General features: G+C 36.5%; 3 protein-coding genes and 1 non-coding gene across 4 annotated transcripts in view; 1 reads left to right on the top strand and 3 right to left on the bottom strand.

Moving 5' to 3' along the window:
* LON2 (lon protease 2) overlaps nt 1–5,113 on the top strand; it is an 8,318-nt gene extending 3,205 nt beyond the window's left edge. The window contains exons 9-17 of the mRNA XM_021442153.1: nt 14–215; nt 311–517; nt 1,171–1,301; nt 1,582–1,795; nt 2,273–2,575; nt 2,936–3,130; nt 3,540–3,785; nt 3,988–4,089; nt 4,480–5,113. Of these exons, the coding sequence (XP_021297828.1) occupies nt 14–215; nt 311–517; nt 1,171–1,301; nt 1,582–1,795; nt 2,273–2,575; nt 2,936–3,130; nt 3,540–3,785; nt 3,988–4,089; nt 4,480–4,563 (1,684 nt within the window). The 3' untranslated portion in view covers nt 4,564–5,113. The remainder of the gene's footprint in view (nt 1–13; nt 216–310; nt 518–1,170; nt 1,302–1,581; nt 1,796–2,272; nt 2,576–2,935; nt 3,131–3,539; nt 3,786–3,987; nt 4,090–4,479) is intronic.
* Nucleotides 5,114–5,582: 469 nt separating this feature from the next.
* Nucleotides 5,583–7,648, bottom strand: LOC110426899 (ATPase, F1 complex, delta/epsilon subunit). Its single transcript, XM_021442269.2, has 2 exons — nt 7,260–7,648; nt 5,583–6,111 (listed from the first exon to the last, which is right to left on the bottom strand). Exons 1-2 carry the CDS (start codon nt 7,524–7,526, stop codon nt 5,767–5,769), a joined length of 612 nt encoding a protein of 203 aa, XP_021297944.1. The 5' UTR covers nt 7,527–7,648; the 3' UTR covers nt 5,583–5,766.
* Nucleotides 7,649–7,840: 192 nt separating this feature from the next.
* TRNAM-CAU (transfer RNA methionine (anticodon CAU)) lies at nt 7,841–7,912 on the bottom strand. The gene has a single exon. It is a non-coding gene; the product is annotated as a tRNA-Met (tRNA).
* Nucleotides 7,913–8,321: 409 nt separating this feature from the next.
* LOC110423166 (MraZ) lies at nt 8,322–22,116 on the bottom strand. Its single transcript, XM_089784246.1, is given in 27 exon segments — nt 8,322–8,822; nt 9,390–9,425; nt 9,427–9,473; nt 9,922–10,161; nt 10,251–10,399; nt 10,402–10,454; nt 10,690–10,976; nt 11,063–11,095; nt 11,097–11,157; nt 11,159–11,244; nt 11,600–11,834; nt 12,502–12,626; nt 12,746–13,005; nt 13,144–13,252; nt 13,976–14,069; nt 14,602–14,926; nt 15,138–15,347; nt 15,524–15,641; nt 16,206–16,305; nt 16,410–16,465; nt 17,253–17,378; nt 17,493–17,621; nt 18,275–18,394; nt 18,585–18,793; nt 18,901–19,016; nt 19,962–21,003; nt 21,791–22,116. Coding segments are annotated over 26 exon segments (4,386 nt in total). The 5' UTR covers nt 20,864–21,003; nt 21,791–22,116; the 3' UTR covers nt 8,322–8,662.
* Nucleotides 22,117–23,578: the final 1,462 nt, after the last annotated feature.

Genomic DNA, 23,578 nt, shown 5'->3' on the forward strand with positions numbered 1-23,578 from the left:
ATTTTCATTTCAGGAGGCTTAAGAAAATGCAACCGCAGCAACCTGGATATAATAGTTCACGTGTTTACTTGGAGCTTCTTGCTGATCTGCCTTGGGAGAAGGCCAGTGAAGAACAGGAATTGGACTTAAAGGCTGCAAAAGATCGTCTTGACAGTGACCATTATGGTTTAGACAAGGTCAAGCAACGGATTATCGAATATCTGGCAGTTCGCAAGGTTGACCAATTATCTATTTCTTGTTGCCCCTGAAGGCCTTTGAATTTTAGATTTTTCACTTTGTTGTTAATTTGGTTTGAATTATTTGCATTCAGCTTAAGCCGGATGCAAGAGGCCCTGTTCTGTGCTTTGTTGGCCCACCAGGTGTTGGGAAGACATCATTAGCATCATCAATTGCTGCTGCTTTGGGCAGAAAATTTGTGCGTATATCCCTGGGTGGTGTCAGGGATGAGGCTGATATCAGAGGGCATAGGAGAACATACATTGGAAGCATGCCAGGGCGTCTTATTGATGGGTTAAAGGTAAGGGTTTTTTGCGTACTGGTTTTGGATATTCTTTACCCCAACTGGCAAAGAATATCCATTAGAGGTCTAGATTGTTTTAATAGAACTTCATTTAGCAACCTATTTGTTCTAATTTTGCTTTGAGAAATGCTCTTGGTCTACTTCCCAATCAAATGATTTCCTAGTCTGTGGGGACATTATGTTTTAGATGCTGCAACTTCGTAAGTTTCTTTAATTTTGATCTGCATACTCATTTTCCTGTCGTAAATGTGCTAGAACTTGATTTATTCAGCTTTTGTCTTCTACCATTGCATTGTGTGGATGTGCTCCATGGTAGCTTTCTATGCCTTACTGTTGGTACTGCCATTCTGTGCGTTACTGTCCTGTGGGGATTTATGGTGCTTTTTTCCTCATCAATTAGTTTGACAACCTGACAGAGCTGCTTGGAACCAAGTGAAGATTAAGTTTGTAATTGCAATATCAAATTTATCATAGACTGAATGATTGTTCACAGTTTTACTATCTTTGGAGAATATATAGAAACTGATGTTTGGAGAACTGAATCCCCCATAAATTAAGATTATCGCCATCTTCATGAGAGCATTTATATTGTGTAAATGGTTTCTAATTTTGGTCTTACTCTAATGATCTTTTTAACTTTTGGCTTCTAGAGGGTAGGTGTTTGCAACCCAGTCATGCTGTTGGATGAGATTGACAAGACAGGGTCTGATGTGCGTGGTGATCCAGCTTCAGCTCTACTAGAGGTTCTTGATCCTGAGCAGAATAAATCTTTCAATGATCAGTATCCTACTTTGTTCTAGGTCTATATGTATCATGGTGAACCTTGGTTTTGGATAAACCAGCATTAACTTTATTGATCGCTTTTTAATAAATCCTCAAAAAAATTGCATTGTTGTTTTACTAAATGGCTTTCATTTAAGATTTATTCCAGTAGCATTTTGGAAATGTGTATGACATTTTTGATATTACATGTTTCTTTGCATCTATCACCTTCATCACTCTAAAACAGTTAACATGAATTCAAGTGGATCCCTTGTGGTTCTTTAACTGAGGTTGTATAGCTATTTGAATGTGCCATTTGACCTTTCAAAGGTGATTTTTGTGGCTACTGCAAATAGGGTGCAGCCTATTCCTCCTCCACTCTTGGACAGGATGGAAGTCATTGAGCTGCCTGGATATACAGCTGAAGAAAAGCTCAGAATAGCCATTCAACATTTGATTCCACGAGTTATGGATCAGCATGGACTGAGTTCTGAATTCCTTCAAATTCCAGAGGTAGTATCAGGCTTATGCTTCCATAGTTGATAATACTGGGTGCCTTGACACTCTAAGTTAGTTAAAATCTGTTGTCATGCCTCCCTGAGCATTAAGATGTTTTGAGAAATTTGTTGGCTGGTCTTTTCATCGTTATCTCCATATATGGTTGAATTATTACAAGAAAAACATAAAGTCTCTGTCATCTTGTTTTGAAGGCTAAGGTTACTTTATGATATTTTCTGATTACCTCCATGGAAGATCTCTAAACTGTTTCATTTTCAAACCAATCTCAAACTGAAGCTGCATCTGTTTCTTCAAGCCTTCTGTTTAGAATTTAGATTAAGATGTCAGAATAAGATGCAAGACAAGAGAAGCAAATTTGATCAGAACATAAGCATTGAGTTATGCAGTGTCATACATCATATTTTATTTATTTCTTTGCAATCCAACACCGTATATTGGGTAATAATCTTTAATGTGTTTCTGTCATGGTAGGCTATGGTTAAACTTGTCATTCAGAGGTACACCAGGGAAGCTGGTGTCCGCAATCTGGAGAGGAACTTAGCTGCCTTGGCTCGTGCTGCTGCAGTAAGAGTTGCTGAGCAAGAACAGGCTGTCTCAGTTAGCAAAGATGTTCATAAGCTAACTTCTCCACTGCTGGATAACAGGCTTGCTGAGGGAGCTGAGATGGAAATGGAAGTCATTCCAATGGTTGTAAATAATCATGAGATATCAAATGCATTCAGAATTGCCTCACCTTTGGTTGTTGATGAGGCTATGCTGGAAAAAGTATTGGGGGTAATAATTCCTGTTTTTATCTCTTTTGTTTTTATTAGGATTCATGGCCTAGCATGATGATTTACTTTTGGAAATCTTTATAACTGGTGTTCCTTTTTTGGATACATCTTAACGTGGTTGGGCATTGGCCAACCTTTTTTTCTTAAATATTGGGGAGGGGGACCCAGTCTCATGGTATGAAATATTTTTTAAAGCAATTTTTTTTTTTGTAGTTTTGAGTTTCTCCTTTCCTTCTGGTTCAGGCATAAGCTCTTCATGTTTGATATGGTCCAAAAAATAAAGTAGTTTTTTGCTCACGGTAGGTTGAGTTTATGTTCTTTCTTAGCATGCATGAAGATGCTTATTTACCCTTTAATGCAGCCTCCTAGGTTTGATGACCGAGAAGCTGCAGATCGCGTTGCCACTCCTGGAGTATCTGTTGGGCTTGTTTGGACCACTTTTGGAGGAGAGGTTCAGTTTGTGGAGGCTACAGCAATGATTGGAAATGGTGAATTGCATCTTACTGGGCAACTTGGTGATGTTATTAAAGAATCAGCACAAATAGCACTGACATGGGTATACTCTCTTGGATCACATATATTTTCTACATTTATCTGATGTGAAAAAGTAATAAACATGAATGCTGCTGGTGATTTAAAAATTGCTACTATACTCTCTGGGATCACACATTTTCTACGAATTGCCACCCAATCTTTCAACTCTACAAATTTGACCACCTGAATTATTTAAAAGTTGCGATAGAGCACTTGCTTTCAACTTTGGTTTGATCTGAAAAACAGAGGTCAAATGAATGATGCTGTACAATTTTACTCTGTCAGTTCTGGCTTCTTTGTGGTTAATTATGCTTTAATTGCTTGTGGGTTTGCCATTGCATCTTGCTTGCTAGAGTTGTCAAACTGATATGTAGCAATTGAAAATTGTATATCCATTTTAGGTTTGATTTTAAATAGTTTCTATTTTTCAGGTAAGAGCCAGGGCAGCAGATCTTAAGTTGGCAGCTGCTGAGGAAACCAATCTGCTTCAGGGTAGAGATATTCATATACATTTTCCCGCTGGGGCTGTTCCAAAGGACGGGCCTTCAGCTGGTGTGACCCTTGTAACAGCTTTGGTTTCACTATTTAGTAAGAAAAGTGTAAGAGCAGATACAGCTATGACTGGAGAAATGACGCTGAGGGGTCTTGTGTTACCCGTTGGTGGTGTCAAAGATAAGGTGTGTTTACTCTTTATGAGCTAGTCCTATCATTTTTCTTCGTTGCTAGAGAATAACATGTTCATCATTAATTATAGGTATTTTTGTATATTTCAGTACATCTCATCTTCTCATCAGAGAATATTTGGTAATGAACAGATTGACTGGAAATGCTTTTGGTTCTCACCATTTTTCAACATTCTTTTGTAAATTAAATGCGCAGATACTAGCAGCACACCGATATGGTATCAAGAGAGTTATTCTGCCAGAGAGAAACCTGAAGGACTTAGTTGAAGTACCTGCAGCTGTGCTCTCTAGTATAGAGGTAAATTTTCTTATTATTTGAAGCAAAAGTATTGCTCAAGGCCTGAAGTCTATTTGTGCAATTGTAATTTGGTAAATGCTGTGGTTGGACTGCAATATCTATATATTTTGCCATTGCTATAACAGAGTTTCGAAAGGGTTCCTTAGGCATCTTTTGTTGGGGAACTAGAATCGGATGACACTAAATTTAAGTGCTTGCTTCAGTGATAATATTTGTACCATTGATATTATTCCTTTGTGTATGGACTGCTTTAAAGTGAATTTGATTGGATTTTCATCGTCGCGTAGAGACATAATAATGACTGGGTTTAATATATAATTACTGCATGAGACACAAAACTGAATTACATAGTGCCCTTTTTCACTCACTATATATCTATTGTTTTGCCAGATTCTGCTGGCAAAGCGAATGGAAGATGTCTTGGAGTTTGCATTTGATGGGGGATCCCCTTGGAGACAAAACTCGAAATTATGACGAAGCCCTTTAAGGCACATCTAACCCGTCTCTGTGACCAGATTGTTTGGCTCTTCCCTAGAACATACAGTTCCAGTATTTATTCAGCCGCTGGCTTTTGCAATTGAGGATCCAAGACGTGTAAATCAGCTTCTGTCATGGTCCACCAAAGAGAGTTGAACCATTTGCAAAATGGGGCTTAGATAGATCTCTTTGGAAGTTTAAGGTGGAAATTGCCGGCATGTAACATTTTTCTTCTCGACAAGCTGTATTTCTGAGGCAAGGCGTCTGGTTTCTTCTAATTTATTCTTGTTTTCTCTTTCCCTCCACATATAATATATATATATATATATATATATTTCTGTATAATTTTATACCACAGTGTGTAATTATGTTTCAATGAAGAAAAGCATACTCACCATTCAATTATTGAGATTCTGACAGGAGAGAGAGAGTGTAAATTTCTTGTTTGACATCTTCCTTTCATTGACTTCAAAGGAAAGAATATCTAACTATGTTTGGCTGAATGGCATGATGGGTATGCTAATTCAGATTCATTTTTATCTGAAAAGGGCTTTCCTCCGTTCTGGGTTTTAATTCTAATCCTCAGGATTTACATTACATGCTTCGCCCCATATTAGTCCAAGATCCTCTTGACTCCCTGCTTCTGGTGCAAAAGGGCGGTACAAGATTTTTGTTATTTTATTATTAATATCCAATAAGTGAATGACATGTGGCAAATTGTTTCTTTTCTCCCTCTTCAATTCTCACCCCCTTAGCACTGTCGTTGGCTGCTTATGCTATTAGCAATACATCATCCAATAAACAATTCGACAAAATCTGCGGCAACCGCAGGATCAGTACCGGAGATCATTCTTCGCAAGTCACCAATGTATCAAATGTAGAATCAAACACCATGAACTGATTGGAAATATCATGCAAAAATTATAGCGGAGCCAGCCAGCCAGCCACTCCATTTCTTTGGTATCATCAAACCAACCCCTCTAACATGCATGGAAGCATCAACAGGTAACAAGGAGTAAATACAAGGTTCTCGTTCCTGAACATTTTATTTCAAACTCTGAAAAATCAACATTGTAGGTATCTTGACAGATCTCAGTCGTTTGTTGATCATGAAGACATATCAAAAAGTTGATGATGCACAAAATGGAAAGCAGTGTGAGAAAAGCCTGAGGATTTGAGCAGAGTTGATTAAGAAAACAATTAGCCTGTAAGAGCAGAGTTCAGCGCGCTGTGAACATCAACACCTATTTGGGCTTCAGCTTTCTCCAAATCACTTGTAGCTGTGCCCAGCCTCTGGGTGAACTCTGCTAGACCCTTCTGAACCAAGGCAGGGTCAATGCGGTCAAGTGGCACTGCTTCCACAGCAATAATATCAGCAACAGAGTTGGCATGGATAAAAGCAAACCCACTGCTAAGGAAATATTTTGTCACATCATTTCCTTCATGCACTGACAAGATCCCAGGTTTCAGTTCAGCGATTGTAGGTACATGTCCAGGCAAAACACCCATCTGCCCAGTTGTTGCTGGAACAATCACCATGTCAACCTGATAAACACTAGATGCACTACAATTCAGAAACTTAAGAATATAATGTCTCCAAAAGTTGAATTTTTATTCTAACACCCCCCCTCCCCCACAATAAGTATACATAAAATATTTATATAATAATGCCATAACCTAATTTTTGGTTCATTAGTGTTCAGCAGATTATATAAGGGTGGTCGATATATATGGTTCACCCTCATTGCTGCTTCTTGCATCTTCTATGAGCAATTTCATGAAGAGAGAAGGTGAATAAGTGAAAAGGAAGAGAAATAAAAGCTAATGGGAGCAACACCCAACCCTATCCCTAGAGGGTTCAAAAATGCTTTGGCCTATAAGCATTACTCAGTTTATGTGCCTTTCTAAGTGCATTTTAATAAATTAACTGAATTATTATTCAGACCCAAATGCAAAAGACTCCAATGTTTTATTAGATAAATTCCACACAAATAAAGTGATTTAGTAACATTGCTAAAGCCATTACACGACTCAATAGACATTAATAATCCAAAAGCTATAACTCCAAACAAATGCTGTCTCAGAAAAGAAGATACATTTGAATTTATCAAGCAAAATAACTATGCAATCCTATTACACATGGAAGTTAAGCAGAATAAACTCTATCTACAATGTTTGATAGATACTTTATTCAGTCTTCCATCAGATCAACTTCATAGAATCAAATGATCCAAATAAAAAATCTCAAATTAAACACACAAAGATAAAACCCAGATTCCAGAAGCTATCAATTCTCATAAAATGCATAAAATTCAACATTTTTAGCTCTTTTATTCATAAATTAATCACTAAACTGATTAAATAAAAAATGCTCAATTCACAAAGAGAAAGAAGAAAGCAAAAAAAAAATAAAATCCTGCATTTCAAGCTAAAACGGCCAATCAGATACCACAATTTAAAAAAAAAATTCTGATGACCATTATTAATAAAAGCATAACTAAGAGACACAGTCACTCAAAATAAAAATAAACCAGAAACCAATCAAAACAATCGACAAAATCCAAATCCAAACAAAACCCAGATGCCAAATCCATAGCCATTGATCACACTAAAAAGATCTAAGTAAACCCCGATACAAGAAAAAGAAAAAGCCCATCCTTTACAAAAAAAGAATAAAGAAGATCAAAACGAACCTCTTTTGTAGAGAGCTCAGATGCATAAGGCAGCACAAAGTTGACGGTGATTTTAGAAGGGATGGAAGAAGGGGTTGCGGGGCGAGGGGTCATGAAGGAAGACGGAGTCTTGGGAGGGTCCATGTTGGGTATCACTTTCTTCCATGACTCGATGAAGGTAGAATCCTCCGTGGGTGTGGCTGGTAGGTCAGTAGAGAAAGCTCGACTCCTCCTCCATGTGGTGGCCGTGGTGGTTCGAGCCAAGAGGCGTGACGCTTGCCGGAACATGGTCAGACTTCTTTTGCTTTCTCTTGGTGGCGGTGGTTTCGGGTTTGGGGAAATTGGGGGAAATGTGAGCGTTTATGGGATTGATACTGGTATTCCTTTTTGCCTATGGTTCCTACCCTTTTTTTCACTCTTTTCTTTTTCTTTTACATTTCGTTAATGCATAGAAAATTAAAAAAAAAGAAAAGAAAAAGATAACCCAGTTGGAACAGAAGGCCCAGTTCTATTGCATGCCCAAACCAAATCTGAAGATGGGTAGCCCAGCCTAGGCTCACATCGTAAAATCCCAAAAGAATATTGGGAAGCCTTCTCTGGAATATCAGAGCCAGGTTTCGATCCTGGGACCTGTGGGTTATGGGCCCACCACGCTTCCGCTGCGCCACTCTGATTTGTTATTAAATGCTACGAACAAATTTTATCTCATTCCTTACCTTTTGTTGCACATTGCTACAGCGATAAAGTTTGACCTGGAAATAACCATAGTAGGGATTCTATAAAGAAATAGGCATTAATAAGGTTGCATCAAGGTGCCAGATCACTATCAAATTTTCGGTCAAAGACTGGTTTACCACAAAAAAGAGCTCTAATTAGTGTTGGGTTTCACGTTAACAGTAACCCAATTCTTGCTTACATGTAGCTGGACTTGGGTTCTGGATGTACCATAAAATTGCTTGAAACAAATGGCTAATTTCGCATTTAGTTTTCTGGTAAATCTCTGATCCCCGATCTAATAATTTTCTTCAATGATAATCAATAATGAGCTGGGAATGTTGGAAAATGGAAAGACTGTAAGTATCGGAGCATACTCTTTCAGAATTCCTCAACTCCAATGTACTCTCTCTCTCCTTCATCAACTGCTTTTGCCAAGCCAAGAGAGAGAGAGAGACTTTTTGCGTCTTATATGAGCAAAAATAATTGCAATCAGCTGTGATTTCTAATAAATAAAGAACTAAGATATCTATTCAACAATTGACAAAACTCTTGAATGTTTTTATGCAACAATACCCACAGAGGTGCAAAACTGCATGCCTATACTCGATGCTTTGTACAACTTTGGACAAAATTTACAGAGGAAAGCAGCCTGCCAGAGCCATTGCAGAAGATTAAGGCCTCAGCCGACGTAGCAGTCTCCTTCTAAGTCAAGAAGTAGGCTCATGGGCCCAAAAAGCATCCGGATCTGGACAGAAGAGGGAAAAATCTTGGATTTCTAGATTTGCAATGTGCCAGTCAACAAAGCGAGCTTGTATTGACTTGAAGAGTAGAAGGATGGTTGGCAGGAGCCACCATTTGTCATCTTCCCTGTTCACAAATGCAATTCATAAGCCAATAAGACATCTGGGTAGGAAAGAAAAACGTTTTAAAAAACCTATAAATGGGAATCTGGTTCAGATGGCCACAGCGACGTCCTCAGATATGGACCAATTTACGGCCACATAAGTGCATGTGAATGGTAATATCTTCAAGAGTTAATCAACCCAGCATCTAACTATTCCTCATGTCATGACTCCGCTCTCTCTGTTTTTTAGGAAGAAAATTTTCCGTTAACTGGTTAAAATGCTATTATCCACACAAACGAAGCATGTAAGTAGTCCTCTGCATCCATTTATTAAGAAGAAGCAAGTACTCTTGGGAACATGACAGCTCCAAAAACTAACTTGACAAATTTCCTACTCCAGCCTTGGTAATGGACCTGATAAAGGGTTCCCTAACAGTTGCTGTTCCGCTAACACTGCATGAGCTATATTCAAGTATAATGTTTAACACCATAGATGCAAGCTACTAAAAAATTGCATTTTTTTAATCACCCCAAAATTTAGATAAGCTTCCAAGAGTTTCCATCAGACCAATAAGCATTAAAATCCTCACCTTCTAGTGTTCCAAGTATTTTCTTGTCAGGCGCTGGAAAGAAGAGACTCCATAATGATAATGCCACGAGATGAAAGCCACAGCCTGCAAAAGTAAAATTAGGCACATGACACTGGCACAGATATTTACAGGTCTAAATCAATTATTGATGTCTTATTCACATATAATATGAGATTCAATGCTTTATGAATAACACAAATTGCAAAATTCATCCCTTTGGCTATATTGCTACAGCAAATCATTTAAGAAAAGCCTACAGGAGGAGACAAATCTACCTTCATCTAAAACTATTCCTCTAAATTGTGTAGTGCTTCATAGAAAACACAGATCATCTTGATGAAATTTTAGGTGACTACACCATAAGCATGGAGTATTAGGTTGGCATAACACTACATTTCAGTCATTGCATCACTATATTTCACAGAACAAAGAAGGAACAGAAAATCCAAAAGCATTATAGCTGATTCGTGCTAATGTCAATAGTGGTGTAACTATCTTGCTCGAAAGGTACCAAGAATTTAAAGCTACTTACGATATTTGACAGAGATGTAGCATTCCACAGGGAATATATACGAGCAAGCAAAGCTCTCCGAGGCTCTTTACTGAACAAGGCATTCAAGCCAGCTGGGAATGGAGAAAGCAGCGACAGAGGAAGAATAAGCAGGACAGCAAGGAATACCCCAAGAGATATCCAATAGAACTGAAGCAAAGTAAGAAGGGTAACAGAGAGATCTGCCAAAAGCATGGTAGTAATCAGGAGCTGAAGTGAGTCCTGAAACACAAAATGTCAGCATTAGATGACAAACAATTCAAAAAATCAGCCATAGGATAGAGGTTATACAAGTAATATCTCTGAATCACCTGACGGCCAACAGGTCTAGTGTTGTGCAATAAGAGAGAAAATGGAAAGAGAAAGCTCTTTAATTCCAAAGATCTCAATGTAGCATCATTATAAAGACCTCCATTATTCCCCCTGTGAATCCTTTTACGAGATAATGCATGAGTTGGTATGGCCAATTTTGTTGCAGCTGTTTAAGGCTTTTGCCTGCAGATGCAGCATCTTTCCTGAATCATTAATACACAAACATCCAATGAGCAAATAATTATTTACAGAGCTCAAAAAGCAACCATCCAAATATTGGAAACCTTGTGTTGGGCATTCACTAGAGTGCTCAAAAAGCAGATCCAACTCCAACATCTTCCACTGGCTTTCTACATTTTACCTAAAGGATCAGTGATCATAATCCTATGTTTTGTTTTGACAGCTAGAGCAATCTCAGAGACAGCTACTTAAGATTACCTTGGATATCCATCGTTGCTTCTATCTAACATATCAGGTTGGTGCAAATTGTGAAAAGTGTAGTCACCAGCCACTACCAAGATGCCCAGCTGATAGTAGCCAGAAGCTGTTGCTTGAAACCACCCCAGTTCAATTTTAACCCCATGGAATTCAAGCTGGGGATTTCCATGACTAGCTATCCAATCCATAACAGGAACCAACGCAGAACGGATGGATCCATGTCTCACAGTCCTCAACTGAGCATTCAAACCAGCCACCAAACGATTCCAAACAGTTGGTGGTATGTGCTGGGGATAGCAAATTTCTTTAAGTCAGATGAATATTAAATCAACTTATCATAAAGCCACTGAAAATTTATAAGACAGCCAAGAACACTGGCCAAAAGATTAGTCAACAACGTATCGCTAGTGAATGTAGGGTGACATATAGCTCCCATCCCCACCAAAATTATCACATGGGAATCTCTTGTATGATAGATACCATGTCCACACGCTTCTCATCGCCACCAAGGAAAAAATCAATGTATGCAACCATCAAATCAGGTGTTGCTCCTACCTGCATAAATTGTACCCATATAAAGACATGATAAAGAAGACAAACTTGAAAAATATTCAATTTAACTGTGTGTAAGGCAAGGAATGCATGGATAGGTTTGACTTCCACTTGCTGAATTTGCATAAATCATCATGTCACTTGGTAAGCATCTTATGGTTCTTAAACCCTGATGATAAATAGAACCCACTATCTTCTTGAAATTCAAAAGCATCATCGACACAGTAATGAAACATGAAATCAAAATAATTTCAGAAATATATCTCAAGTTAACATTAAGAAAATGGTTTTGAGCAAATAAAGCTTAGCACTCAGGAAAAAGGATGGCTCCAAAAGAATAAAATATGAGAAGTATAACCTTCATTCCCTTGTATAGAGCTCGTGATCTGCAAGAGCGCAGACACGAATGGTCATATTCTGATTTGACATATTCCTGAAGCCGATGTACTTTTTTCCTCCGCCGCCACTGTTTCCAGGACCAGGCACAAGGATATGCAAGCACTGACAGTATACTGTGCACTGACCCTTCCCACCAATCATATGCAGCAACGGAGTTGATCTCATCAATGAATCTGTTAAAAGCATCTTCATACCTACAGCTCAATAAGGTTATTTATTATTATGAATACTATTTCACAACAACAAAAATGGAAAAGGTGGATGCTAACATGCATAGAAAAATGGGGGGCTTTAATGAATAAAATTCTACTAAGCAAGAAAATTATCTACAGTACACGATATTCATTGCATCTCTCTAATTGGCAAGCTTGAATAGGAAGTGTGTCTTGCATCAAGAGCCAACAAAACAGGGTGATGCTAACTAGATGACTGCTATTCTCTTAAGGACTGTGTCATGTAAAGGCTGAAGGGTACTTTGTGTTCTACTTCAATGTACATTAAATAATTCATTCTGAATAAAATTTACCACTCCCACCACACCCACCAACCCCTACCCTCCAAAAGTAAATAAATAAATAGACACTATTCTCACATGGCGAGCAGGGTATTAAAATGTTGGTTTACTGGGCTAGGGACAAAAGTTTTTGGGCATCACAAAGATCTCTTTCATTTTTTTTTTTTGGGGGGGGGGGTGGGTGGTGGGGCCAGCGTGGGGTGGGTGATAAAACTGAGTTTATTAACGATCCACTCAACCCAAAAATGTTCCTACCTGCATGTAATTTACCTAGAGAATCATATTACTACATTAGCATAAAAAAGAGCCATCATTTGATCTCTTTGTAACTAAAATTATTTCCTTACACGATCTCAATGATTGCATCAGAAGGAGAGTAAGGAAGGTGCCATGGTTCTCTAAAAGTATTGGGACCCATGAAGTACATTCTGTAGACATGACTCTGAGTTTCTTCAGCTCTGGTTCCCCTTACCTAGGTTGAAAAAAAATATATAGTTCACAAAGCAATGTCATAAAATGATGAAACTGGATCCAGTCATAGCTGCATACAGCATAAGACGAGAAGATGCAATATGCCTTTCAATAATATACCTCTGACAGGGAAAGAAGGTATGGAGTATGATGATTACTCTGATGTTCAATATTAGCACCATATGAGCTTGATTCAACCAATTTGATTCTTAAAGTGCTTAACAATACAGCTAGAAGCACCAGAACACCAGACAGAAGGAGAGCAAAAGGCCAAGGGCCCCCAAATGTATACATCAACTCCTCAAGAGGGGTATAGCAATTTGGCATTCTATACTTGTCAGATATGCATTTATAGGGGCAAAATGGCTGACACACTCCTCCTGGAGAAAATACACACCCAAAAGTGAGAACAAAGATCATATGTATGAGAAACAATTGAGTGAAAAAGAACGTGGTATGGAAGACTGAATAAGAGAGACTCCAGATTGTAAATTGTAAATCACACTGGCAACAAGTACCTCGTACATATATGAAATTTGCACGATTTGGAAGAAGTTCAAGAGGGCAAGGAGTGCAAAGATCTTCTTCAGAACCATCAACATCTTTATAAGTGCCGATGGGGCATTCCTATGGATATAATTTCAAAGAAATCCAAATTAGTTGAATTTCAATAGTTGTCATTGTCAATAGCTAAGATCATGTATGACTGAAAAATAAAATTCTAAAATCTAAAAGAGACAGACAATAGTTTAGCATCTATGTTGATGTAAAGTTAATGAGTGCAAATAGTCGAATGGTTCATACCAACATGCAAATGAACAAGATAAGGTATCTGTACATGCATAGACATAGTAAAATAGCAAACCAAAACAAGTCCCTAACTGATTAATTGTAAATAATTTCTAATTATAATCTAGTAGTACACTGAGTAGCACCAAACAAACCAGATTATAGTATGATCAGTAATTTTTGGTCTTGGAGCGAACTCTAGTAACTCAGATTAGGTTTTTGTCCTCATAGAACAAAGAAAAATGATGGCATTAGGACTGAAAAAACCATGTAGCAGTATTAATATCCTTCCATAGAAACCACCCAACAAATACTATCATGCAATATTTTCAGAGGAAATTTTGAGTTGGGATGGAGGGTGCTACCCAAAGTAGCACCAAGATTATAATGAACTTTTAGAAGGATTCAGCAAATATGTGCAAACTGCAAAAATTATTTCTAAGTAATCATGTAACATGACCCCAACAATGTGATGCATAAGGCTTTTGCTACAGCACATAACATCTCAAAACACAAGTTTAAAAGAAAAATATGTAACTTTAAAAATAAATGAAACCTTACCCTGCAGAATGTACCATAGAGGCCTTTTGGACATTTTTTTCCAGTAACAGTGCCCTCATCTCCAAAGAGTCCACCATTATCTCCAGCACCTCCACTGTCACCCATCACGATTGAAGTAGTAAGCTGCTATTCAACAAATTTTCGTTTGGAAAAGATTCTGTATTGAAATTGTAATAGTTTCTTAAGACAACAGACAATGTAAAACTACACATTATCGCTCTGTGCAACAGTGGAGACATTAAATGATATAAATCTTTCCAAGACTTACTGGAAAAGAACTCCATTTAGTATTTTCTGATTTGGCTGTTAGTTCACTCCTAATAATCTGATGCTAAAGAATGAATAGCACAATGCAAATAGCCTTACAGAAAAGAACTCCATCTAATGCTTGTTGTTTTAGCAGTTGGTTAACTCCTTAATCTGATACTAAATAACAAATAGCATAGTGAAAATGGCCAAAATCAGGAGTATCATATAATTTTCTAGCTCAAAACAGGAGTATCATAAAATTTTTGTGACAAAATCAGTCCATAAGAAAAATAAATGATCAACACATTTGTTAGTTACAGGTCAATTCACTTGAGAATTATTCAGAAATTGACATTTGTTGCATCAAAGAGCCATACCTACTATTGATGAAACCATCGATAGTAGCAACTGGGACATATTCATCCCCAATGCCTATGTTAGACCAGTGAAAATGCACTCTTCCACCTCCACCACCACCACCACCAAGAGGACCACCATCTCCCCCAACAGTTGATAAAGATGAATTTTCCGCAAGCATAAGCTCTTGAAGGAATAAAAGAACTGTCCCACCAGAACCTCCACCAAGTCCACCTATTAATGATCCATTACCATTTATTGTTGCTTTACCAAAGCTTTGACCATCAGCCCTCAAAGATCCATAAATGCTAAGCCTTAAGAGAGGCCATTGGGTTGAGCCCATCACTAGAGAAGATACCACCACAACTCAGTCAAAATAATCAATGCAAACTATCAGAGAATTTAAACAAATCGTGAAAACTACTCTGAATATTGTGGACAATATTTGCTGCCACATTAATTCTTGAAAGATTAGTAGCTCCCATCACATGTTAAATACTTAAGAATACAACCCAATCAAATAGAACATTTTGCTTTTTGTGAACTGAAAACTCACCAATCATTCCTCCTCCAAACACATGTCCAAATGACTTGTTGGGGCCCTCCGTTCCACTTCCCAATTCACAAGGAAGATCAGCATTACCATATTCATGACCACCATTGCTAACTCTCCCATTGAAATATCCAGCACCCCCTCGTCCGCCATGCCCAGCACCACTACCAGCTCCATTAAAATAGTTTCCTTTCCCTATACCTTTGCTGCACCCTAAACAAGGGGTCTCTATAAATTAGATTTGTTGACAATAGTGTGATTCCTACTTCACAGAGATTAACTGATGGCTTGGCATATTAGACTTGTAAAGCAGAAAGATAGAAAATGGGGAAAATGCAATAGACAACAATGGATCAGATATCACCACTGCTGTTCATACTCTCTGTTACCTAATTCAGATGCAGTAATCAGACCATCAGCATCAATGGTGACTGTCCTTGCCCTATGAATGTGAATTATACTTCCCTTAACAATTCCATTAACTAGAAGGTCCTCAACCCGACAAATCTGTTAATAGGTCAAATATAAGCAGTTAGTAATTGAACTATGCCACACTCACAATAGCATCTTAATGCTGTGAAGCAAACCAGGAAGAAAATCACTTAAAGCAATATGGTGCATGTTCTTCCTTCCCCACGTCCAAGGTATGAAAGCGATTCCACTTAAGAATGAAAATTTTCCTTTTTTGATAAACTGGAGTAAATTTGCAAGATGGCACTTCATGTCATTTACCAGACATTGTCATTGTTGTAAAACCAGTTCAACCTTGTAACTAGAAGAATGGGATTGATTAATTGGACCTATAATGCTTTACCCAAATGTTATTGAAGGAATAACCAAATGTGTTATTCATGCTGATCTTAAATTCAATTGTTATTGAACCCTATAAGATTGTCACTTTCCCAACTACTTTCCATGTGTTAAATAAATCCTTTGTACTTAAATATGCTTGACCGGCTGGAAGTTGGCGTTCCAAGTACAGTTATTTTTTTAAGCATGAATTTTCAACAAGGAAAAAGAGTGAACACACATAATTCAAATTCACCAAATAATGCAAATTCACATATGCACCTGTAGAGAAAAGGATAGTGTATAATTAACATGGCAATCATCTGGAGGAGTTATCAAATCTATTGGGCATGTTTGGCTCTCACAAAGGGAATTCGTAACCCTACAAAAACGAAGGAGAATTTAAAGATACAAGTAACTTGTGACATTTAACTCTAATGCTTAATTTTATGAAAAAGCTATTGAAAATTTGAAATTCATACTCACACACTTCTGCTATCATCATCATCCAATGGAGCTTGAAGTAAAGAACCTGTCCCAACCTGTGACATGCAAGGACTTGTAAATAAAACGGGGTATCAATTGAAGGAAACAAGAGAAATTTAGCTCAACAGAAATTAAAGGATGTCAGAAATATCAGAAGAATAATAGAAAACTCCAAGAGAAGAAAGAAATGAAGAAAGGGGAAAAAGAAAGAACCAGTTTCATAAAACTAAGAAGTCAAAGCATGGTCCCAGCAAAAACTTTATTGTCTTCAAGTGCCAATAATATCAGTCAATACATTTTTGCAGGAACATTGATCACAGACAGATTCTCACAAACCATTACCTCAATTCCACTATACAAGTTTTTTTTTTTTTTGAAGAAAATATTCCACTATACAAGTTAAGTAAGAGCTGTGTGGCATGCCTAAGAAAGCACATAGGTCAGTGCTGCGGGGCTGAAAAAGATGTTTTGTAGATGATTACAATAGAATGTAATCCTATCAGGTTTTCACATGTATCAAGACAGGCTTCCCTCAAAGAATCTCAGTTACTGTATGGAAGCTCAGACATTTGACATAACTTTTGTATCGCCGATGGATACATAATACCAATATCATATATTTCTCTGGAGTCATCCGCACAGAACTTGCAGAGATATACAAATATATGGACACAGACACAAGCGTAAATGAGGATACACTTATATACAAATTGCAGTGCTGTTAAACTATCATGTACCTTTAATAAGTAAAAATATGCACACAAATTGGAGCATTCTTAACTATCACATATCTTTAATAGTATAAACAGCATAAAATAGTGATTCATGTCAGTAATGGCTTACAGTTATGTTATAGAATAGAGACAAAGAAAGCCGTTGGCCTTTAATTGCATCACCATGACCGGTTAACATCAGCAGTCCTTGACCATATACACCCAAGTTCGTGTCTGAACTAATGACAGAGTTCTCCTGCAAAGAAAAGGCATCAACTTAAATATCTAAAACTTTTAAAAACCAAGATGAAGATTGAGCATTAAAGACAAGAAATAACAGTGAAATTCAAGATAAGTTCAAGCATCATACTCTTAGAACAACCAGATTCCTTGCTTCAAGGACAGATGCAGTCACAACAGTATTTCCGCCACCATCAATTTGAATTTTGGAGTTCCACATGAGTAACATTTTGACAGAAACCCTAAACGCACCAAATACCTTCATTTTGGAAAGGAAATTATTCAGACTAACAATGACCCATGCCTTCATAGAGTTTAAACAAGATTGGCACTTCAGAAGAAATTCCCAAAAACAAAAAAGGAACATAAATCTTTCAAACTTTCACTAAGAGGGCCACACAACTGTGGCCACCTCTCAGAACATACTGAACTAAAAACTGTGGGTAAATATTGAAGTAGTTCATCTAGACATTATCACAAACTATGAACCATTAACAAAGTGATATCTGTAAACTGCACATGTCAATTGCATTACAAGGTAAACAATAAGACAAAATTTATCATCTTAAAATTTGAACCAGTGATTGTCCCAAAACACAGTTTTGGAAGGGAATGGCTTCAAAGAACCAAGTAAAATCTATTATTAGTCCTCTCTCTCATCCCCACACTTACTTAATCTGTTGGTAAGGTGAAAACCAAAATCTTGGTTACGAATTCATACTGAAACAATAATTACCTCATCTTCCAAATGTACTTGGCTCACTTAAAAAGAATTCATACCCCAGCTACCTAGCACCAGATACAGCCACTACAGTTTGCAGTACAGCTCTATCTAAACAAAAAATAATGTCTAACATTTCACATTTAAAAGTTTCCCTTAGAAAACATAAAATATCAACAAATAAAACATACCTTTATGATGGAATCGCTCATTAGAAGTTCTTCTGCAACAAGCTCAAATTCCGACACTGGGTATGCAGACAGCCCAAAGACAATTGCTCCCCCACGATATAGACTAATTTGGCCTCTCACCTTCACAGTTAAAAAGAAATCAACAAGCCATTGGAATATGACCACTCCCCCTATTCTAGAAGAACAATGCTCCAAAGGTATTTAGATAAAAGTAATTGGGCTGACAAGCTATGAATTATAAGAGAAAAGAAAATTTTGGTAAATCTATGAAAAAGAATAGTATACTAGAAGAAGATAGACATTAAGCAACCTGAACTCTGGTCCAAAGAAGAGGAACCAAAACTTTTGCATTATTCTCCACAAAAACATTTGACCATAGCGGACTAGTAGGGAAATCAAGCAAAGGAGTTTCAGTTTCTGTAGTGACATTATCATTGCCAACTCTGAGACTCAGTAAATCAGCATTGAAATATGTACCAGCTGCTCCAGAATTTCCAGGACAACCAAAACTAAAACCACCTGCCAAAAATTGAACCATGTAATGTAGCCTAACCAAACCACAGTAATTTGTCATTTTACAGCTATGTACTAAATTTCTAGTCTTTACAGGTGTGATCAGTACAAACCATGTACAGAAACCTTGACATCTTCTTGTATGCTGTAACAATCCAGAGATATTCTTCCACCACCACCACCACCCCATCCCATCCCACCAGCTGCACTTATAGTTCCATATCCCTTCCTATGTAATCAGAACAGGAAACAAACATTAAGTCAAAAGTTTTAAATCAAATTCATCATTTTTAACTATCTGTAGGATGTTCAACAGTAATGCCCCAAAGTGGTCAACAGGCTCTGCACACCATTGTTTTGTCATTCACAAGAAGTTTTTTTGAGTACCAAAAAGGACTGTAGTACATCCAGTCATGATAAAAGAAAAATCTCTTATCAGAATGTATCTTTTTTTCTTCACACCAAGAAGAAAGAAATCAAAAAAGAAGTAAATTACACTATTTGATTGACTTTAAAGCTTTAATATAGGATCTTTCTAACTGCCCTACAACAGATGACATAACTAATCAAGCAATAAATTTCACTCTAAAAAATTATAGGCTCCAATCCATTTGTATTTATGACACAAAAGCCTATGGTTGATGCTACCACAGAACACAGTGAAAAACTGGCCAAAACAGAAATTGGCAAAGAGGTTTCAGGGCCCAACATTAACTATTATCAAAAAAATATGTTACAAAATGCATCCATGATTTAGTCTATTGAGGTATCTCCATCATGTTCACCACTATAAAGATAATTCATTGCCTATATTGCTGATGCAAACAGCCCTTTTCGATATATCCATTCACATCCTAATAAAATACTGCAATAGAAACATAGAATTAGCAACCACATTAAATGCAATAATTTGTTTGCTGATCATTATTGCAACCATATACTTTAACAAACACAACAATTAATATGATAGAACTTTTCTATATGATGTTTGTAACATCAGCAGCAAGGGTAAGCATTAGTGTGTGCGTTGATAATGTAAGAAATGATGGGCACCGTTAATAGATTTTTGTAAAAGTGCTCATTCAGTAGGCATTAGCATCAAATGTCAACAGACAACCCACGCTGCAGAAAAATAGACATATGAAATTAGTTAGTTCAGGCAGCATGTACTCACAGCTTCACAGCTCTTATGTAGATACTTCCACCAGAACCCCCTCCCCCTCTTAGTCCTCCATCCCCACCTTCTGCAGTTACAGATCCATTCAGATATAGCATGTCCTTTAGTATGAGCTTAACTCGTCCTCCACCCTTCCCTCCAAACCGATGTTCAATGGAAGTACTACCACCCTGACTCCCATAACTCCATGGCTCAGACAAAGTTGACCAAGCATAAACATCACCACCCCAAAAACTTGTCTTATTATTTTTCAGACATGAAGCACCCCGGCCGCCATGTCCTCCACCAGCTCCATCAATGCCAACAGGTGTACCACTAGTTTGAGGTGGTGGTGAACCAGCCAAGGATGTTGTATTGATAGCAGAATTGGGACCAACAGTCAAATTGGAAGCATAAATTACTACTGAACCAGCAACAATGGCAACATGTTGACCCACATTTACATTGCCAGACATATTAAAGGTAACCATACAGCCTTCTGTAGGGCACTTGATTGAAACATGGGGAAGTATCTCCAAGTTTCCCGCACCATAAATGTAAAGATCAGAACTCAAATACAAGTTTGAGTTTAGCAAGCAGGTAGTATTGAATGATCCAACACCTCCCAGGTCCTCACAAGATAGAGAACCATTCTTGGGTAACAAAGTTGATTTCTCAACATGGAGAGAGGAGCCACTTACAGATACATCACCCAAAAGTAATCTAGGTTGCTGGACAAGATTCTCTGACTGCTTCAAACTGAGACAACGGACAGATGTGTAAAGATGCCCAAACAGAATGCACCAGCAGAGGTACCCGTGCATGAGCAATGGATGCATTACCATCCACTGCAACTGACCATTAGATAAAGTTGCATGCAAGTAATACTGCACACAAATCTTTGCTTCCCACTCTACCATATAGGTTTAGCATCCTACCTTATCTTTAGAAGATCATGTACTTGAGACCATCTTCAGGGGTTGTTCCATACAAAATGTTCAGAAATATGCTCTTTTTTAAACAATGTAACTCGTATGACCAACAATGTGTTAAGGTTATCCTGCCAGAAAGACCGTACATTTAGACATAATTCATTAAAGACATAAATGAATAATACAGAGATAACAATCAGCATAATATAACTCACTAGACTGGACCACTCAATTGGAATAAGATTAACTGAACAAAATCAATGATAATATAGAACAAGACAGTAAAATGCCCCTCCAAATCCAGCAAAGCAAACACTTCCTTCGCTCAACAGAAAATCATTTGTTAGAATAAACAATGATTGTATTCAATATGTAAAGCAGTGTATAATTAATTGTCTACTGTCCTTCACTTTTTCTGTTGTAGGTAAATTAGAAAGGTCAATTCTTACAAGTTCAACCAACTTATTATGCTAAACAGTAACAATGAAATCTTAGTGACCATTCTCTTCGAAGAGTTTCCAAGAATAAGCAACAAATCTTATCAGCATCACTATTTTTCTCCAATTAAAATTACTAACTTATGTCATTTTAATGCCATTTCATCAAAATCAACCAACAAAAATCTACAAATGCACGCAAAATTAATTAACAATGCAATCATATCATGCAATGCAGATCACAAGCTCATTTTTATTATCATAACATAAAATATTGCCCAAAAATACATATTAAACCCTTTTTTCCTTGTTTATTTTTAAGAGTTAAAATACTACACGATCTGTCGTTTCGGTGGCTAATTTGACACTTCAGACATCAAGAACTTGAAGAATCAAACTAAAAGTTATAGAAAACAGGTTCCATTGCAAAATTGAATTTCGAACTCAAAAAACCAGTAGAGCGAGAGTGGGAGAGTACCGTTTGGCAAGAGAGAAAGTGAGACGGAAAATGAAAGAAATTTCCCAGTCAATCTTGAGTGAAGCTTCCCTTTTAGTTACACGTTCTCTTTTCCTCTGTCTAACAAAACTTTTCTGTTTCTTTCACTCCATCTGAGTCAGAAATTGTCTTTGCTTTTCTTTTCTTTATTTAATTTTTACCCTGCTTTTTATTTCGCCTTTTTTATTAAAAGAATAAAAAATTAAATCATGTTACTAGTAGCTATTTCACTGTTTGGGGAGAGAGCGGAAAGGAGAAAGAGTGAAGTGGGGAGGAGGACGAGGCAAGTCTCGTACGAGTCCAAGCGATGTTTTGGCACCGCTGGACTCCGATACAGATTTACGCGTGTGCTTTTTGTATAATCACTCAATCAGATCTGTCACTCCCAATTCGCCCTCTCTTTTGCCTTTAATTTCGGGATTGCCCCTGCTGTTGCTTCCCGCTGTCCCGAAAATTCAGATTTTTGTTTTATTTAATAAGACCAAAAATGTGATCACATTTCTCTTGTATTTGCTTATAATTTTTTAAATTATTGTTCTTAGTTCATAATTTCTTTTATTATTCATAGATAATTAAAAAAAAGACAATTTTTTATCACTATAGATAGCAAAGTTGATTATGAAAATGATTGGTCACATTTTTATGTATTATAAATATTTATTAAATACTTGTGTATAAGTAATTGATCTATTTGACCAAAAATTATAAAAGTCAATTGGTGACCATTGAAAATATTATTCAATAATTTGTAAGGAAACTAAATACTATATTTTTTATGTTTAAAATAATAAATGTAGAAAGTAACACATTCATTTTTGTCATTTAGATGAAAAAATTAAGTAAATAATTTTCATGATAAGGTCTACTATAAAATAACAAGTTATTTGTTAAATTCTGGTAAGGTCTTATCTGATATTATTTAATAATGATATTTTGTTTGAAGAAAAAAATGACAAAATCCCTTTTTTTTTAAAAATAACAATAATTAAAATGTTAAAATTTACTAATCTCAATTCAAGTTTTTAAGATTTTAATCTTAAAATAATAATAACAAAAGTTTTATAAGATGTAAGAGAATTATTCTTTTCATCATATGATTGGAAATCATTTTCAAAATTATTTTGAAAAAAAAAAGTTATTAAACCGTAAATGGTAGCCATGACCCAACTTCATGGTCTTAAGAACATATACTACTGATTGAAAATTTTCTTTATATTTCCACTATATAAGTTTGGTGTAACGATGTGATCCTATTCAATATAGTCAAAATACAAGATACAAGGTGAACAATGAGATGGAAAACATTAATCATTACTAGAAGAAAACTGTTTCTTCTAGTTTTCTTTTATGCTATATGAAAATTTAACAAAAGTAACATTTACTTTCATAAATTTTTAACATAATATGTGAAATTTTTTACAATTATTTTATTATTTTATTGTATTTAATTAGATTTTTATATTTTTATTTTGATTAAAATAAATTTTTATAATTAACAGTTAAATATTGCTAATGAAATTATTTGTGGTGGAGACAGAGGGGTGGAATCAATTTGTAGTTTTTTTTTTTATTTTTATAGATATAAAATTGTAAATATATAAATTTGCCACTCGTTTTTAGCTTGACATGGTGGTAAGTCATTTAAGTTAAATTTTGAAGATTTTAAATTCAAATTTTCTTATAGAGTAAAAGATGCATTATTTAACTGTCTAAATTTGATTTGTTTTTTTATAGAGTAAACTCATTTTCCTTTTATAATAAACCCAAATT

This window comes from Theobroma umbraticum, unplaced genomic scaffold, assembly GCF_002168275.2.
Source record: "Theobroma umbraticum cultivar Fairchild unplaced genomic scaffold, ASM216827v3 scaffold_30.0, whole genome shotgun sequence".
In the NCBI taxonomy this organism is placed as follows: Eukaryota; Viridiplantae; Streptophyta; class Magnoliopsida; order Malvales; family Malvaceae; genus Theobroma; species Theobroma umbraticum.